The sequence below is a fragment of the Amblyraja radiata genome, chromosome 23 (genome assembly GCF_010909765.2).
Source record: "Amblyraja radiata isolate CabotCenter1 chromosome 23, sAmbRad1.1.pri, whole genome shotgun sequence".
NCBI lineage: Eukaryota > Metazoa > Chordata > Chondrichthyes > Rajiformes > Rajidae > Amblyraja > Amblyraja radiata.
Genome location: NC_045978.1, coordinates 29,729,611 through 29,749,083, shown reverse-complemented (window position 1 = coordinate 29,749,083; position 19,473 = coordinate 29,729,611). Strand labels below are relative to the sequence as shown.

Below are 19,473 nucleotides of genomic sequence, written 5' to 3'. Positions count from 1 at the left end.
TGTACAGATAATGTTTGATCCATCCTTCCATCCATGCTCATCCCCATGTGGGCTATACTTGCAGCCCGGAAAACCAATCATGCAAACCAGCCTCCTATCCACTGACTCCACTTACACCTCACACTGCCTCTGCAAGGCCACCAGCGTAATCAAGGTCGAGTCGCATTCTGGCCACTCCCTCTTATACCCTCTCCCATCAGGCAAGAGCTATAAAAGTGTGAAAACACACACTTCCTGATTTAGGAACAGCTCCCAGCTGTTTTCAGGCAACTGAGCCATCCTTCCGACAACTAGAACATTCCTGAGCTGCTATCTACCTCATTGGAGACCCTCAGACTATCTTTGATTGGACTTTACTGGCTTTACCTTGCGCTAAACGTATTCACATTATTCCCTTCATGTATCTGTACACTGTGGATGGCTTGATTGTAATCATGTATTGTTTTTCCACTGACTGGTTAACACACAGCAGAAAATTTTCACTCTACCTCGATACACATGACAATCAACTAAACTCAATCTCAAACACAAATGAAGGTAGACATCTTGCAAAGTGGAGGTGATCATGGTTGGCAACTGGGCCTCAGGTGGTGGATTCTTATGGTCTTGAAAATCTCAAAGGCTACTTTGGTTTGCCTTTGGATTATCGGACTTTCTGTCTACGCAGATATAAATGTAACAAAAAGGAACTCCAGATGCTGGTTTATACAAAAGATAGACACAAAATGTTAGAGTAACTCAGTGTGTCGGGCAGCATCTCTGGGGAAAATGGACGTGACGTTTTGGTCGGGATCCTTGTTCAGACTGATTGTAAGAGGTGGGAAATGGAAGTGAGAAAAGACCAGGACAATCAGCAGCAGCAATAGATAACCTCGGGCGGGGGGGTTCCCTGATGGGCCCATTGTTGGCTCGGGACATCCATTTTCTCCAAAAATGCCACCTGACTCGATGAGTTACTCCAGTACTTCGTGCCTATCTTTGAGCAGATCTAGAGAATTTTGAAAAATAATGTGCCAAATCATTTTGAATTACTAGAAGTTAATTTAAATAAATGAAACACATAATTTACCTGTTATTGGCATTTCATCTAAAAATGAGGATCTTGCAAAATATCCCTCGCCTCCACTCCTGCATTCAGCAGTGAGGCCAGGACGAGAGGGAGAGATCCGAGGTGCCAACTCATCGCAGGGGCGCACCCACAGAAACGAGTTGATCAACAATAGGATGTCTCCAGTCCCTCATGAATATGTTTCAATTCATTAAAATGCAAAACCTTCAATAAATAATCAATTCAGAAACTATTTAAAACTCTTTTCGGGAATGACTCTTTTAATAAAAATATTTTTAATAGGCACTGTCTGTCAATGGTTAGTTTCAAAGGTGTTGTGACAATTATCTCGTATCACCACAGTCCGCATTTTCATCTTCAGACTTCACAGATGTGATTTTCCTTTAGTCAATGCAATCTGTTTTCTTTCCAGTTCCTCTGTATTTAATCCTTTGCATAGCTCTCGTTGGATGTTTCACTTGAGGGGTTAGGTGATCTTTGTCGGTTGACTGTAGAAACAAAGATATGCAGACGCTGGTTAATCCACAAAAGGACACAAAATGTCTTTTGTGTAGTGAGGTATCATCTCTGGAGAACATCGATAGGGAGCTTCCCTTTTCCAGATTTCTTCTCGTCCCCTACGATAATAGCCCTGTCCCACGGTACGAGTTCATTCCAAGAGCTCTCCCGAGTTTAAAAAAAATCAAACTCGTGATAAGCACGGAGAATGAATGCACCGGGTACTTCGGAGCTCGGGGACGTCTCTTAGCGCCTCGTAACGATAACGGCAGGTACTTGGGAAGACTCGCTAATGGCAGGTAAGCACGGGAAGACTCGTGAAGATTTTTCAACATGTTGAAAAATGTCCACGAGAGCCCCGAGTACCGACGAGTGGCCATTACCGTAAATCTCTGAGTTCGAATCAGGGCAAACCCGGGAGAGCTCTTGGAATGAACTCGTACCGTAGGACAGGACTTTAAGTCTGAAGAAAGGTCTCAATCTGAAACGTCACCTACCCATGTTCTCCAGTGATGCTGCCTGAGCTGCTGACTTACTCCAGCATTTTGGGTTCTTCGACGGTTTAACAAGAGTCTGCAGATACTGAAATCTTGAGAAAAATAAGAAGCTTGTAGTTACATGTCACATCCTCCACTAGGTTCAAATCCAGTGGTGTAACCATTCATTGTGTGTGGTGAGATAAAACTGTCTGGTAAATTAGAACTCTCCCAGTACCTCACTGTGTTCTGCTCTTTATTTGTAGTGGCTTCCTGTGACCCAGCGGGCTCTACGTCTCTCTCCTCTAATGATGTGAGTAAATTCCATTACAATATCTTAAACCATTCAATTATACGTTTTAACTGAGTGAATAGATCCCATCAAATGAGGGCCAGGCGTTTAATGAGAGTGATGGGTATTGGGAGGGATTCCACTGAAAACAAATTCTTATACTTTTAAGTTGAGGGGGTGAAACTTCAATAGAGACCTGAGGGGAAACTTTTTGCAGGGTGGTAGGTAAATGGAACAAGTTGAGTCAGGGACTATCGCAACGTTTAAGAAACATTTGGACAGGTTTTAGGCAATAGTGAACTTGCGCCTAGAAATTAAAGTTAACTGTGTTTAAGTTCCTGAAACATAAGCTCATGGAATGTGCCTTTGGTGGCTTCACTCCTCCCTGTGAGTTTGTAGTTTGCTCACATGTTAAATGCAGCCTGATCGAAGTGAAACCAGACCTGATCCAAGTAGTCCTTCTCTCGACCAAACCCAGACATGACCTTAACTGCCGCAATCTCCATCATGTTATTCACCAGAAGTAATACTAAGCCAGTCATGAACCAGCCCAGTGCAACTTGATCCAACCAGAATCTGAAAGTTTCAACTGAATTTTCAACCTGAACCCCAAAAAAATTGGTTGGGCAATTGAACAGCAAACTAACAGTCAATGCTAGCAACTTTGAATCAAAACAGAAGATATCTCAAAAGAAAGAAACATAGCGAACACTGAGCACCCTTCAGTCAAAAGTCATTGACTTGAGACATTAGCTCCATTTCTCTCTATGGGATGTTATCATTATTACACATGACCATAATAAACCAATACTAATAAGCATATATAGAGTACTTTATGGGAAATAATTAGTGATGTTTGATAAATGTTCGTCACCTGTTCTTCCTGGATTTATTCTCACCTTTAAGATTCTTCTTGAAACTTGAAATAAAAATAGAAAATGCTGGACAGTCAACAGGTCAGTCAGCACCTGGAGAAACGGAAACTGAGTTCATGTTTTAGATCATCAGAACCTGTTGTTTTGAGCATTTCAGTTTTTATTTCAATTTCCAGCATGTTCTTTTTTTTAACCTATCCATTTGAGCAACTTTTTGATCCTCTACCTTAATATTTGGGCTCTGTGTCAAATTTTGTTTGATAACGAACAAGAAAAATATGAAAATACGGGCGGGAATAGGGCACATCCTGTCAATCCTGCCTCATCTGCCTAATTTGAGGAAGGACATCCTTGTGATTGAGGCAGTGCAGCGTAGGTTCACGAGATTGATCCCTGGGATGGCAGGACTGGCATATGAGGAAAGATTGAAAAGACTAGGCTTGTATTCACTGGAGTTTAGAAGGATGAGGGGGGGATCTTATAGAAACATATAAAATTATAAATGGACTGGACAAGCTAGATGCAGGAAAAATGTTCCCTATGTTGGGCGAGTCCAGAGCCAGCGGCCACAGTCTTAGAATAAAGGGGAGGCCATTTAAGACTGAGGTGAGAAAAAACTTTTTCTCCCAGAGAGTTGTGAATTTATGGAATTCCCTACCTTAGAGGGCAGTGGAGGCCAAATCACTGGATGGATTTAAGAGAGAGTTAGATAGAGCTCTAGGGGTTAGTGGAGTCAAGGGATATGGGGAGAAGGCAGGCACGGGTTATTGATGGGGGACGATCAGCCATGATCACAATGAATGGCGGTGCTGGCTCGAGGGGCCGAATGGCCTCCTCCAGCACCTATTTTCTATGTTTCTTCAGTCTGAAGAAGTGTCACAACCCGAAATGTCACTCATTCCTTCTATCCAGTGAGGCTGCCTGTCTCGCTGAGTTACTCCAGCATTCTGTTTCCATCTTTATATGTAATCCTGTCTGGATTAAAGCGTTGGGCCTTGCAAATAAAGAAACAGTTCCCTTACGGAGACACAAGGAACTGCAGATGCTAGAATCTTGTGCATAACACACAGTGTTGAAGCAACTCGGGGTCAGGCAGCATCTCCTGAGTGAACTGATAAGGTGACAATTCGGATCGAGACCTCCTTCAGTCTGACCCAAAGCACTGCCTATCAAATCCCACCACAGATGTTGCCTGATGCACTGAGTTACTCCTGCACTTTGTGTCCAGTTCCACCATGGAATTGCTTGATTTAGGCATGGCCAGCACTTGTCTTGGAACCAAGGCTATGGGGCTTTCCCAGTGGAAAGAGCAAAACAAAAGTTTGCAAAGAACTTGATGTGCCAGGGTGAGTCTTTGCTGAGTGGGATATAACTGACCAAATCTATTTGTCTTTTCTTTTTCCCCATTCAGGAGTTCTGTCAATGTCGGACAAACGTTGAAGGCTCTGCTTGCGATCAGTGCAAGCCTCTGTTTTGGAACCTGTCACCAGAAAACCCTTGGGGATGTTCCAGTAAGGAATCTATTTGTATCCCATCAGTGAGGCACATTTAACACTTGTGAACTCTTTACTCTGACATTTATTCATTATGGAATCATTCACGGCTGGAAACTAAGACACTCAATGATTTTACATAATTTCTTGGCAGAATGTTGCTTTTCACTGACTGCTTCCTTGTGCTTTTCCTTGCAGGCTGTCAATGCCATATTGAAGGTACCTTAAATGGGGTGGCTGAATGTTTGCAGGTGGGCTGACGTACTTTACTTATTTTGCTGCACGCCGGAAATGTATTCATGAATTTGTTGACACCCTGTATAATTTAATCATTTTACTGAATAAGTGGGTTGCTGTTGGAATAACTTACACAAGGCGTGAGTGACAGTTAAGATAGACACAAAATGCTGGAGTAACACAGTGGGACAGGCAGCATCTCTAGACAGAAGGAATACGGTCAACGTTTCGGGTCGAGACCCTTCTTCAGACTGAGAGTCAGAGGAGAGTGACACATAACTTGTTTATTCCACAATAACATGTCAGACAAGGGGAAGAGTCAAGCAAGAGACTGTTCTACCGACTCAAAGCATGAAGCCTTTTCATATCATATTTGAAAGCAAAAATGTGGAGTGGGTCATGTATATTTGTTCACACAGTTAGTTATTGTGATCCAGTATTCTGCTCCAACCCATAGCAACATAGCCTTATCACTAAAGACCAAGGCATGCAAGGTCAGTGTGACCAGACATGTTCGGGCTGGCGGTGATGGACCGCTTCACTGAAATAAAATACACATTCCCACAGAACAAAGTCTGTCCATGTTCATGACACGATGGAAGAACAGTTCAGTTCCCCCAATACTCACATCACTCCTTGGAAATTCTCACTGGGTTCTCTCCCTCCCTCCCTCCCTCCATGAATACTCCAAGAATCTCTTCTCCTCTGAAATTCCTTTTCTGCCTTGAAAGCGTCAAACGTGACCATTCGTCCATCTGTTTATATCCACATGTATTTGTGAGGTATTTGAGTCGGTGTAACCAGTGGTAACATCTACTCCCAGTTGGTGGGACTTCCAGAGAAGTCTTAGAAGTAACTCCCAGCTAGCCGAGGATCTCTCCATATGGACCCACCTGGACATGTTCTTGGGGAAGAGAGGATCAATTAATGCTTCCCTCTATTGCCAGTGCTGGCTTTGGTGGAATTTGTACTATCAAAACTCTGCTGGAACCAGATTGATAAGAGATCCTGAATAGTTCTGTATCAATGCGCAGTACCCAATGATATTTTTGTAGGAGAAAACTGCAGATGCTGGTTTACTCCGAATATAGACACGAAATGCTGGAGTAACTCAGTGGGACAGGCAGCATCTCTGGAGAGAAGAAATAGGTAGCGTTTCGGGTCGACCCTTCTTCAAACTAAAGAAGGGTCTCGTCCCGAAACGTCACCTATTCCTTTTCTCCAGAAATGCCGCCTGACCTCCTGAGTTACTCCAGAATTTTATATATACCCAGTGTTATTTGTCACTTTTTGGGACCCTTGTAAATAGGCATAAACCCACCAAGCAAAAAAGAAGACAAAAAAATGCTTTTTTTATTGGCTATTTGTGTAAATTCAGACTGATTCATAAATCTAACATAGACCATGGATGCGGAATTGGGATATAATCAAACGTTTAGTAAATGAAGTTTAAACCACAAGACTAAGCCTCAGGTGTTTTCATTTGGAGCATAGTAATCGTGTCTATCTGTCTAAGGTAGACATCAAATGCTGGAGTAGCTCAGCGGGACATGCAATATCTCTGCAGAGAAGGAATGGGTGATGAGGTTTCGTGTCGAGGTTTTCTTGCTGTTCCTGGATAATAATATTGTGGCCACTGCAAACATTGCTGATGCTGCAATGACTTGTGACTTTAACATTGACATCAAAATGCAAGATATTTTTGGGATACTCTCTGGAATGTAACTACTTTGCTTTGCAGAACAATGGCCAGTGTTACTGCAAGCCTAATGTGTGCACACACCATTGCACGGCTTGTAAAGCGGGATATTATAACCTTGACAACAGGAACTACTTTGGCTGCCAAGGTGAGTTGTCTATTGTCCAGCCTGACAAATTCTCTCTTAAGCTGTGATGTGTCAACAACGCCTCTGCTGGTTGGGGTCCAAGGTGTATACATTTCTGACTGCTATTATGTCCATTGTTGCTCGGTCCCCCCCCCCCCCCCCTTCAGTTTAAATTACAAAAGATGCTGCAAATGCTTTGATTAGTTTGCAGTAATGAATTGCTATCTGAGCATGGGATTGATGAGAGAGATGCTGTGATATATGTTGTCTCCTGGTGATGTCAGTGGATGAGAACCTGTCTAAGGACCTTTTGTTCCTACTTTACTCTGAGCTTTGAGGAATCTTTACATTAGTCTTTGAGGGAGAGGTGGCCGATGTAGCTGGTGGGCGTAGAGAAATTCTGTGTAGAGGCAAGTTTGATTTTTTTCACTCTGCTTCAAACGAATCACCAAGGCCAAGTTCATACAGTCTGCTCTCTGACTGGGCAGTTTTAATCTCCCATCCATGTACAAGTTTGATAGAGAGTGATCACTGTACTCTTGTGTTTATATCACGGCTTTCAAGAGTCAAGGAGCACAAAAGTAGGCCCTTCTCCCACAGAATCCGTGCCGACCATCAATCACCTTTTCACACTAGTTCTTAGACAATAGACAATAGGTGCAGGAGTAGGCCATTCGGCCCTTCGAGCCAGCACCGTCATTCTTAACATAAGAACAAAGAAACATAGAAAAATAGGTGCCGGAGTAGGCCATTCGGCCCTTTGAGCCAGCACCGCCGTTCAATATGATCATGGCTGATCATCTAAAATCAGTACCCCGTTCCTGCTTTTTCCCCATATCACTTGATTCTTTTAGCCCTAAGAGCTGAATCTAACTCTTTCTTGAAAACATCCAGTGAATTGGCCTCCACTGCCTTCTGTGGCAGAGAATTCCACAGATTCACAACTCTCTGGATGAAAAAGTGTTTCCTCATCTCAGTCTCAAATGGCCTACCCCTTATTCTTAAACTGTGACTCCTGGTTCCAGACTTTCCCAACATTGGGAACATTTTTCCTGCATCTAGCCTGTCCAATCCTTTAAGAATTTTATATGTTTCTATAAGATCCCCTCTCATCCGTCTAAATTCCAGTGAATACAAGCTCAGTCGACCCATTCTTTCATCATATGCCAGTCTCGCCATCCCGGATATTAACCTGGTGAACCTACGCTACACTCCCTCAATAGCAATAATGTTCTTCCTCAAATTAGGAGACCAAAATTGCACACAATACTCCAGGTTGGGTCTCATCAGGGCCCTGTACAACTGCAGTAGGACCTCCTTCCTCCTAAACTCAAATTATCTCGCAATGAAGGCCAACATGCTTTAAGGTTATTAATGTAAGGTTCATTTGCAGGTAGTGCCGGCAGTAAGGAAGGCAAACACAATATTGCCACTTATTTTGAGAGGACAAGAATATCAAACCAAGGATTTTAAGCTGAAGCTTTATAAGGCACTGGTCAGACCACATTTTGAGTATTGTGAGTGGTTTGAGCCCTGTATCTGTGGAAGGATGTGCTGGTATTGGAGACGGTCCAGATGGTTTATGAGAATGAGCCTGGGGATGATGGGGTTACCGTATGAGGAGCGTTTGATGGCTCTAGGCCTGTACTCGCTGGAGTTTAGAAGGATGAGGGGTGAATCTCTTTGAAATCTACTGAATAATGGAACACCTAGATAGAGTGGATGTGGAGAGGCTGTTTCCAGTAGTGGGAGAGTCTAGGATCAGAGGGCACAGCCTCAAAAAAATTTTTTAGAATAAGATGAGGAGGAATTTCTTTTGCCAGAGGGTATTGAATCTATGGAATCAATTGCCACAGACAGCGGTGGAGGCCAAGTCATTGAGTATTTTTAAAGTGGAAATTGATAGGTTCTTGATTAGTAAGGGTGTGTTACGACTCCCGAATGTAGGTGCTTCAGAGCCGCGTAACATAATTCAAAAACCAGGTTCAAGTTCAAAAATAGTTTTAATTATTCAATGGAACACAAAACCCAAACCTGATTCAAACAACCCAGTCAGGGATATGGATGGACTAACAAACAATTAAACAGTGCTCCAGCCAGCCACGTAATGGACCGTCGAACCAGAGACTCTAAAACCTGCCTAAAGAGATATAACCCTGAAACAAAATACCCGAAAACATTAAGGTCAGCCCTTATCCGTCCCAATTCAATATTTGTTAACAAGTAATGGTGAAAGTACACAAAGTTCTATGCCATGTGGCCAGGCCTTCCTCAGCTCACACCAGCAGACTGCTCACAAGTCAGGGTCTACGAAGAAGAGAGAGAATCCTGGGAAACTGTGGTATTTAAGCTTCAGATGAGTCACCCGTCACCTGACGCAGCTTGGCCAATCGGGTACAGGAGCCTTTAACCCCTTGATTCCAGACTCACAGCCACGAGGCCTGTACTCGGGAGAGAAACAGAGAAAGGTAAGTACATAGCATTCACCAGGGGGGGGGAGCGCCTAACAGGGTGTCAAAGGTTAAGGGGAGAAGGCAGAAGAAAGGTTGAGAGGGGAAAAAAGAGCAGAGCTCAGATTTGTTCAACCTGCAGCAGTTCCCATTGAAGCACCATCAGAGTCTTGTCTTCAATAATAACTTAATCCGTTGAGGCAAATTGCCTCTGATGAAATTGGTGCAACCAAATGTATATCAACTAGATTGCTTCTTACAAAGTGTATTGATTTCAAGATTAACAATCATCTGTTCATGTTTTCTCTTTGCCTGCAGGCTGCCAGTGTGATATCGGAGGCGCTGTGGGCAGCTTGATGTGTGCTGAGCAGTCAGGGAGTTGCCAGTGCAGACAGAATATTGAAGGACGTGCATGCAACCAGTAAGACTCCAGTCTGCTGTTCTTGTGTTGGAGCTGTGGTATAATTGTACTGATTGCATGCCTCGTTGTCACCTTCCCCATAGCCAACAATGAACCATTTTACATTTTCGTAAGCTTCGTCTGCTTTGATCTGTCGTTTCCACACCTTGCCCTTCCATATCTCTAGTCTCCCTCTCTGACTGTCTGAAGAAGGGTCTCGGCCCGAAACATCACTCTTTCCTTCTCTCCAGAGATGCTGGCTGTCCCGCTGAGTAACTCCAGCATTTTGTGTCTTATCTGTCTCCTCTCAACACTGTTTCACAATATAAACTGTTGAATGTGTGTGGTAACTGGGATGAGCCAGATACCGACACACTTTGTATTGGTAGGTCACTGCATTTCTAAATCAACTATCTTTAAGAGTATCAAATAAATGTCCCCAATAACTCTTACCACTGTGGACGGCACAGTGGTATAGCAGTAGAGCTGCTGCCTCACGACACCAGAGACCCAGGTTCGAACCAGGTTCACACAACTTATTTCTAACCCCACTTTCACATCCCCTCCATATACACTAGTGGGCAATTTACAGAGGCCAATCGACCTACAAACCCACGGGCCCTTGGGTGATGGAAGGAAATCACAGCACCCGAAGAAAACCCACACGGTCATAAGGAGAACGTGCAAACTCCACGCAGACGGTATCTGAGATCATAATCGAATCCAAGTCTCTGGCGCTGTGACGCAGCAGCTCTACCAGCTGCGCTGCCGTGTGAATTTCCTTATCTTATTAGAAAATGTATTTGTAATACATCTTTGGCTTCAGTCTCCCCTAACTCTCTCCATTTTGTTTTAAAGAGCAAAGCCTGATCATTACTTCCCCGATCTGCACCATCTGCGGTTTGAGATTGAGGATGGTTCAGCTTTTGATGGCAGGGCCGTTCGTTTCGGCTTTAATCCACTCGAGTTTGAAAACTTTAGCTGGAGGGGTTATGCACAGATGTCGCCGATTCAGGTAGGTGACACATTCACTTGGTTAGTACGGGTTATGGGAAGAAGGCAGGAGAATGGAGTTGAGAGGAAAAGATAGGTCAGCCATGATTGAACGGCAGAGTAGACTTGAAGGGACGAATGGCCTAATTCTTCTCCTGTAACTGACGAACTTCATGAGGATAAGAAAGCCTGTACCTCTTAGTTACATTGTGTTTAGATTTTGCTTCCTTGCTGCCTTTTAATCTCTCTCTCTCTGACAACTGCTGGAGAAAGGTTGCAAGCTTACATGGAACATTTGCGAAGAGTAAACATGGCAGATGATTACAAATGCATCTTCGCTTTTTCACAACCTAAAACAATGAAACAATCAGACACAGAGAGATTTATGCTGAAACACAATGGAAGGACATCTGCTTATCCACCGAAAACAGATATTGGGATCTTTCAAGGGTGAAGAGGGAGAAACTAACGCATGCTCGTGAACCGAAGGTCTCCATTTACAATAGTCTTCAGTTAGTTTTAGTTTCCCCAGACCAGGAAGGGGAAAAAAAAATCACCTGTGATTTCACTCCTGATCACGGTGTCCTGAGTGTGGACATTCATTTGCATGAAGAAAGTCAGAGATCAAATTGAAGAGTGGTTGCAAGTTCACCTGGTTGCAGCTTTGAAAGTGCTTGGCCTCAACAATGACCATGTACGGAAAGACTCCTGGTGCCAATGGAACCACGTCCCAATAGGAATCATGATATTCAAGCTGGGAAAAATCCATTAGAGCTCATTTATCAACATACTCCGTTAGCAACATTGAACAATAGTTGATAGAATACGCAGTTAGTTTTACTTTGATTGCATTTTATGTATTTCATTACTGATAACAATGATTAACCATTCAAAATGCCTGCTCTATAAAACATCAAGTAATAGTCTCATTGAGGCATTTAGACCTGGAATGGGGAAATGTTACAGTAGTGAGGTATCTCTAAACTAGTGAGGTTATGGTGGAGGGACTTTTATGGGGGGGGCACTATTATGTTCTGTGGTAATGTTTGATGTTGGTATTGGACAAATTGCTAGCTTGATCCACCACTGGTTACTAATGCACCTTACCTTAAAAAGCACCCAAAATAAAAACCTAACAAATGATTTCATTGCCAAATACTTGGTATAAATGAATAAGACATGCTCATAGTGCCTGATTTCATGTCTCAATCCTCTCCTTTGGGATTCAATCTGATTATGTGTTTTTAGACTACTTGTATGTCTGTAAAGAGGAAGATGGAAATGAGATTTTAAAAAACCCAATGCTTATGCCTTTGAGGACAGTATATGACATTTATAATGTATTTCATAAATGAAAAGTCAACATTTGTATCATCAAATGTTTAACTGTATTGAAAATGTATACCAAATCTTACTAGGGGGACCATGGTTGGCAAGTAAATATTTTTGACGCCAATAGATCATAAAACATAAAGCAGCACAGCACAGGAATGGACCCTTCAGCCCACAATGAATGTGCCAAAACTGATCTCATCTGCCTGCACATGATCCATATCCCTCTATTCCCTGCACTTCCACGTACCTATCTAAGAGCATCTTAAGCACCACTATCGTATCTGCCTCCACCACCACCCCTGGATCTGTGTTCCTGACTCCACCACTCACTGTGTAAAAGACTTGCCCCGCACATCTCCATTAAACCTTCCCCCTCTCACCTTCTAGCTTTGCCTTCTAGTTGGCCTACCCTGGGAACAAATGGTTTTGACTGCGTATCCTATCTATGCCTTTCATATGATATATGATATGGAATATTTATATTAATATGCTGACTTTTGTAATATATTTTATAATGCTTGAAGTTGACCTATCCACGAGGTTATATCTTACAATGACTCAGGTGGAGATATATTTGCACATTTAGTTACGCTCGGTCTAGTTGGGCTGCTGACCTTTAGGATGACTGCACAGTGAGGTGGTGGAATTGTTATGCTTCCCGTCTGCTTCTCTCTCCCCTAGACTAAGGTGGTTGTGACTGTCAATGTGACTTCCCCCGACCTGTTTCGCATCGTCTTCCGCTTCGTGAACCGTGGTCCCGCTGATGTGAAAGGAATGGTGGTGGTCAGCGAGGTGAATCTTGACGTTTGTGGCAACTGTAAGTAGCGCTCTGACCTTTGTAATTCACCTTTAAAAAGTCTTTGCTGCTAGTCCATCCTTTTTCCTGCAAGTCCAGGGATCTGCTCCCATCTTTGGTGAATTGGCAATGCTTGTGGGTGTGGACGAGGCCAACATAATTTGTAGGTGGATGCTTCTTTTACTGACAAGTAGACTTTGCATCTATTATATGGCAGTCTACTTTGCTACTTGTAGCCTGTGTCACACCTCTGTGCCATTGTCCAATGCCTTCTCGCTTTTGCAGAATAGAGTCACAATGACGATGCATGTGATGGATTTGCAGCTTTATTTGTTTCATTTCATCTTGAGGTCTATTAATGCAGGATCTGTCATAGTGTTTGGCAAAGTTGCAGCTTATCAGGGACAAAGAACAGGTAAGATTTTAGCCACACAGATGCTGGTCCCTACAAGGTGGCGGTTAAAGTGAGTGCATTGTTGCACTGCAAGTAATGATTCTTGTGCAATGTGCCCAACCGAGCTTAAAATGAGGTGGATGGTACATTATTCATTGCTGGGTTCTTAGCCACCTGCAGCCATTGCTGAAATAGCCTCTTGCCTAATAATCTCACAAGTCACTCCTTAGTTTTTTTTTGTTCCTGTCCATCTGCAGTAGTGGTACTGGACACACCTTGATATCCCATGGAAATAATATTGCATTTTCCTCTCTCCTGTATCTTTCTTAAACACCTCCCTCTCCATTTCATTGAGAGTTTGGAAGCATCTGCAGTTGTTTGTTTCTACAACTTATAGAATGACAATCCCCTACTTGGTTATAGCGCACAATCTGCAATAACAGACACCATTCTTCCCCCTATGTGTAAGGAACTGCAGATGCCGGTTTACACTGAAGAAAGACACAAAATGCTGGATTAACTCAACGGGTGAGGCAGTATCTCTTGGATAAAAGGAATGGGTGACGTTTTGGGTCAAGACTTTTCATCAGACCCAAATGTCACCTATTCCTTTTCTCCAGAGAACCCGCAGAGTTCCTCCAGAATGTTGTGTTATTCTTCCCCTTATGATCCATTACAATGAGGGTAAGCTGTTCTGAAATAAAAAGTCAGCATTACCTGTGATGCCATTAAAATTAAATTGACGTAAAATTTACTAAGTAAAATTAAATTTACTTATGTCCAGTGGAGGAAATCAACCATGTTCTAACTGTGTCATCAGACCAAGAGTTTAGTCTCAACTTCTGTCTGAAATGGTCAGGAAGGGCCAGGGAGGGCCAGGGAGGGCCAGGGAGGGGAACACTCAGATGGATGTTAATGCCAGGCTTTCTAATGGCAACCACATCCTGGGATGAACTAAAATGCTTGAGGAAGGAAAATGGACACATGTTTGTATCAGAAAATTGTGAATATACTGTAGAACAGATGTTAGGAAGTCATCTTCACAGAAGATTGATGGTTAGTAAGGACTTTGAGTTGTGGTAATGAAAGGTGGATAAATGATGGTGGCCTTTCCTATCCACGCTAATTTAGTGAACCCTACAAACCCATTGAGGAAGAAATTGGTTTTGAGGTATAGTATCCCAATGGCGCTTAGAGGCTAAGTTAATGGTTTATCGCATTGATACAGAATGCATTCTATCCAATACTCAAATGTGGCATTGCCCATATCATCTACAATTTAATTTGGATCATTTTTGCTTGGCAATTCAATTGATAAATTTATTGTGTTTCAGGGAAAAGTCCATATTCTTAAATCACTATTTGTGGAAAATTGGCAGCCTCATGGCAGCATGGTGGCGCATCGGTAGTTGCTGCCTCAGCTCCAGAGACCTGGGTTCGATCCTGACCACGGGTGCTGTCTGTACGGAGTTTGTACATTCTCCCCATGACCTGCGTGGGTTTTCTCCGGGATTTCCGATTTCCTCCCACACTCCAGAGACGTACAGATTTGTAGGCTATTTGACCTGGTATAATAGTAATGTAAGGCAGTGTTGGTGTGCGGGGACAGCTGGTCAGTGTGGACCCAGTGGGCCGAAGGGCCTGTTTCCACGCTCTATCTCTAAAATAAAATAAACACGTCTTGTGTCAGTTTTAATTAATGATATTTGGCCACTTTAAAGAGTGGAAATAATGTAACCTTTTGTGGATTGATGCCCAGGTTCGGAACAAACCAAGCAAATCATATTTACACCCAGCACCGAGCCAACCTTTGTCACCGTGCCACAGAATACCTTCGTGGAACCTTTCGTGCTCAACCCTGGTATATGGTCTGTGATGATCGAAGCAGAGGATATCCTCTTGGTAAGAATCATTTGTTGTGGATTTAACATCTGGGACCAGGTGCTGCTGAACACAAAGTGATGCACAATTGAGTTTCTTTGGAACTTTAAGTTATGACTTTAAGACACAAGGTCTAAGTGTAGATGCAGGAAGCAAATGTTGACATTGTACTCACTAGCTATTTGGAGTAGGTCTTTTTAAAACAGGAATGCACACATTCACTTGGACCATCTCCGACATCTCCCTACCGTTTCTAGATCCCACCGTCTCCATCACAGGAGACAGATTATTGACCGACATCTATTACAAACCCACCGACTTCCATAGTTATCTAGACTACACTTCTTCCCACCATGTTTCCTGTAAAGACTCTATCCCCTACTCCCAATTCCTCTGTCTATGCCGCATCTGCGCCAAGGATGAGGTTTTCCATACCAAGTCATCGGAGATATACTCATTCTTTAGTAAACGGTGGTTTCCCTCGTCCATTATAGATGAGGCTCTCACTAGGGTCTCCTCGATATCCCGCAGCTCCGCTCTTGCTCCCCCTCCACCCATTCGTAACAAGGACAGAGACTCCCTTGTCCTCACCTTCCACCCCATCAGCCGGCGCATACACCCTATAATCCTCCAACATTTTCACCACCTCCAACGGGATCCCACTACTGGCCACATCTTCCCATCTCAACCCCTTTCTGCTTTCCGCAGAGACCGTTCCCTCCGCAACTCCCGGGTCAACTCGCCCCTTCCCACCCAAACCACCCCCTCCCCAGGTACTTTCCCCTGCAACCGCAGTAGATACCACACCTGTCCCTTTACCTCCCCCCTCGACTCCATCTAAGGACCCCGGCAGTCTTTGCAGGTGAGGCAGAGGTTCACTTGCACCTCCTCCAACCTGATCTACTGTATCCGCTGTTCCAGGTGTCGGCAAGACCAAGCACAGGCTCGGCGATCATTTCGCTGAACACCTCCACACAGTCCGCCTTAACCTTCCTGATCTCCCAGTTGCTCAGCACTTTAACTCCCCCTCCCATTCCCAATCTGACCTTTCTGTCCTGGGCCTCCTCCATTGTCAGAGTGAGGCCCAGGACAAATTGGAGGAACAACACCTCATATTTTGGTTGGGTAGCTTACACCCCAGCGGTATGAACATTGACTTCTCTAACTTCAAGTAGCCCTTGCTTTCCCTCTCTCTCTCCATCCCCTCCCCTTCCCAGTTCTCCCACCAGTCTCACTGTCTCCTACTACATTCTATCTCTGTCCCGCCCAATGCCCGGGCATCAGTCTGAAGAAGGTTCTCGACCCGAAACGTCACCCATTCCTTCTCTCCAGACATGCTGCCTGTCCAGCTGAGTTACTCCAGCATTTTGTGTCTACCTGCGCTCATCATTCAATCATTGCTAATTCAAAAACCTTTGATAATTAGTTCTTCAATTCAGGATTGTGAGAATTAGCTAGAATTCGGTCCTAATGTCCCATCTACATCATTGGAGACCTTTGAGCTATCTTTAATTAGACTTTATCAGACTTTATCTTGTGCTAAATGTTGACTTTTTATGCATTATCTGTGCACTGCGGGCGGCTTGATTATATTCATGGAAAGTCTTTTCTTTGACTGGATACACACATTCTAAAGCTTGTTACTTTACCTCGATACTGTTGACAATAATAAACACAAATAAAACTAACCTAGTTGGGGAGCCTGGTTTGATACTGCTCTTGGGTTCTCTCTGACTGCATGGCTCACATCTGCTTTCATCACTGGTAGGTTAATGGGCCTCGGTAACCTCATATGATCCTTTCTTAGACTCTATACTCTTTTGTCTCATCCTTGGCTGCCGGGCCTCCTCAATCTCCTGCTCTTTCTTTCCCTCCCTCCTTCTTTGAAAACCCTTAAAGCCATCTATTAAATGAAGCCTTCAGTTCCCCACATAACATTAAGTCAAGTAACTAAACTGCCCAGATAATGTAGGATAATTTGCAATATGGGATCTGGATGTGAGATTTACATATTTTGTTTCCCCCTTCACAGCAAGTTGTGATGAAGATACTTGCATCAGGGGGATATAACCTCAGCATCTCATACATTTCCATGAGAGCACCTCTCATTCTTCCAAACTCTAATTAATATGTATCCATCCAGCTCAGTGTTTCCTCATTGGCACGCAGGAGGATGTGGGTGATCTTATAGAGGTGTACAAGATCATGAGAGGAATAGATCGGGTAGATGCACAGCTTCTAATATAGGGGAATCAAAATCACTAGGAGAATCAAGAACCAGAGGACAGAGGTTTATGGTGAGAGGGGAAAATATTAATAGGAACCTAAGGGACAACTTTTTCACACAGAGGTTGATGGGCATATGGACCGAGCTGCCAATGGGGATAGTTGAGGAAGGTACTATAACAGCATTTAAAAGACATTTGGACAGGTATATAGATAGGAATAGTTCAGAGGGATGTGGGCAAAATGCGGGCAGGTGGGATTAGTGTAGATGGAGCATCTTGGTTGGAATGGGCAAGTTGGGCGGAAGGGCCTGTTTCCATGCTTCTAGGTACTATGATTCTAACAAACAACGGTTCAAGTAGACTCTCTGCTGTCAGCTGCTGAACCTGTAAGGTCCTGTTGAGTGTCAGAGCAGCCCTTCATTTCTCAGGTGGCAAGAATTGGACTGAAAAGTTTACATAACAATGAAGTATCTGTGCTAATGAAGTTCATAAATTATAGGAGCAGAACTAGGCCATTCGGCCCATCAAGTCTACTCCGCCATTCAATCGTGCATGATCTATTTTTCCCTCTCAACCACATTCTCCTAGCTTCTCCTCATAACCACTGACACCCGTACTAATCTAGAACCTGTCGATCTGCACCTTAAATATATCCATTGACTTGCCCTCCACAGCCACCTATGGCAAAGAATTCCACAGATTCACCACCCACTGACTAAAGAAATTCCTCCTCATCTCCTTCCTAAAGAGGTATGTCCTTTTATTCTGAGGCTATGGCCTGTGGTCCTGAACTCTCCCACTAGTGGAAACATCCTTTCCACATTCACTCTATCCAGGAGAAAATAAGGCTTCAGGTTCCCTCTGGAAGTGTAATACTGATATGTTGAGGCAACCACACAATTTTGCTTCGGAGTCACGTGAGTGACTACGTGAAGAAGGGCCGTCCGTCTGCGTGCGCGTCATTACGTCTGAACGCAACGCGCGACGGACTCGCAGGCACTGCGTCCTCCCAGTCCGTCAGGATGGGCAGGTAAGGAAAGTTGAACTACTTACCTGCGTTCTTTCGGGCTTGAAACTTTTTGTAGTTTCAGGGCCCAGATGTCGAGGAGACGGTCCGCGAGGAAGTCGGCTGCTGAAGACCGCAGCATTCCCAGTAGCGGACGACGGTGTTTCCCGACATTTAGCGCCGGCAGCAGAACCGGCAGGAGACATGTTGCAGGAGGGAGCTCCGTTGGTGGTCCTGCAGTACGGGAAAATCCACCCGCTAGTCAAACAACCCGTTGACTCAGATGAGTCCGGGGGAGAAAGGGATACCCTCCCTCAACAGAGAGCGTCTGAGGACGACTCTCCCACATAGGAGCAACTTTTTGGAGAAGTTGCTCCAACAATGACCTGCTCTAAAGGAGAGAGCTGTGTCAGCCTCTCAGCCTACAGCAGTGCCGGTGCCGGGAGCCTCGCACAATGGGGCAGCCCAATGTCTTCCCCATTGGAGGGGGAAGTACATATGGAAGAAACCACTCTGAATCAGAGTACAAAAGCAGGGGGGGGGGGGAATCTTCCCAGGGACAAGCAGAAGAAAGGAAGTAAGTAAGTAACTTTTACTTATATAGCACTGTTTAAGTTAACTTGCATTGACACCAAAGTGCTTTACATAAAATAAATAATAAGCACAAAAGAAAAGAAATACTTCTGCAATCATCCAGGTTCCACTGGGTGCTTCCCTGGATAGAGATCTAGCAAATATCTCCTGCTCTGAGGAGAGGAGCATTCATGGTCAGTTTCAGTCTGACCCAAAGCAAGAATCTCATTTAGGCCCGCTGGAGGGGCCATGTCAGCGCAGGTATCCTCAGGGGCCTGCGGCAGCACCTGTTTTCAGGGCTGCCTACAAATCTCACTCTCAGTGGAGGGGAGTGTGAGTGATCAGTAGGTAACTGATCTCGAATTACAATACAATACAATACAATACCATTTATTTGTCATTTGAACCTCACATGACGTTCAAACGAAATTTGATTTCGAGATCAGTAGGTAACTGATATCGAATTAAAGTATGAACATACTGAAGCACATGCATATGGCCTCAAGAGACTGCAGTTGGCAGAATACCCGCACAAATGCCGGCAAGGGAACAGCGCTATCAGGGTGACTGGAGAAACCAGCCGCCGAATCCTCTCTTCAGGTAAGACCAGAAGAAGGAAGCAAAAGCTGTCGTACCAACGACAAGCAAACT

General features: G+C 44.0%; 1 protein-coding gene across 1 annotated transcript in view; it reads left to right on the top strand.

Moving 5' to 3' along the window:
• The window catches only part of lama5 (laminin subunit alpha 5), a 276,023-nt gene that overhangs the window by 142,425 nt on the left and 114,125 nt on the right, over positions 1-19,473 (top strand). The window contains exons 17-24 of the mRNA XM_033041941.1: positions 2,310-2,356; positions 4,622-4,721; positions 4,902-4,954; positions 6,682-6,787; positions 9,535-9,637; positions 10,475-10,631; positions 12,626-12,761; positions 14,894-15,036. Of these exons, the coding sequence (XP_032897832.1) occupies positions 2,310-2,356; positions 4,622-4,721; positions 4,902-4,954; positions 6,682-6,787; positions 9,535-9,637; positions 10,475-10,631; positions 12,626-12,761; positions 14,894-15,036 (845 nt within the window). The remainder of the gene's footprint in view (positions 1-2,309; positions 2,357-4,621; positions 4,722-4,901; positions 4,955-6,681; positions 6,788-9,534; positions 9,638-10,474; positions 10,632-12,625; positions 12,762-14,893; positions 15,037-19,473) is intronic.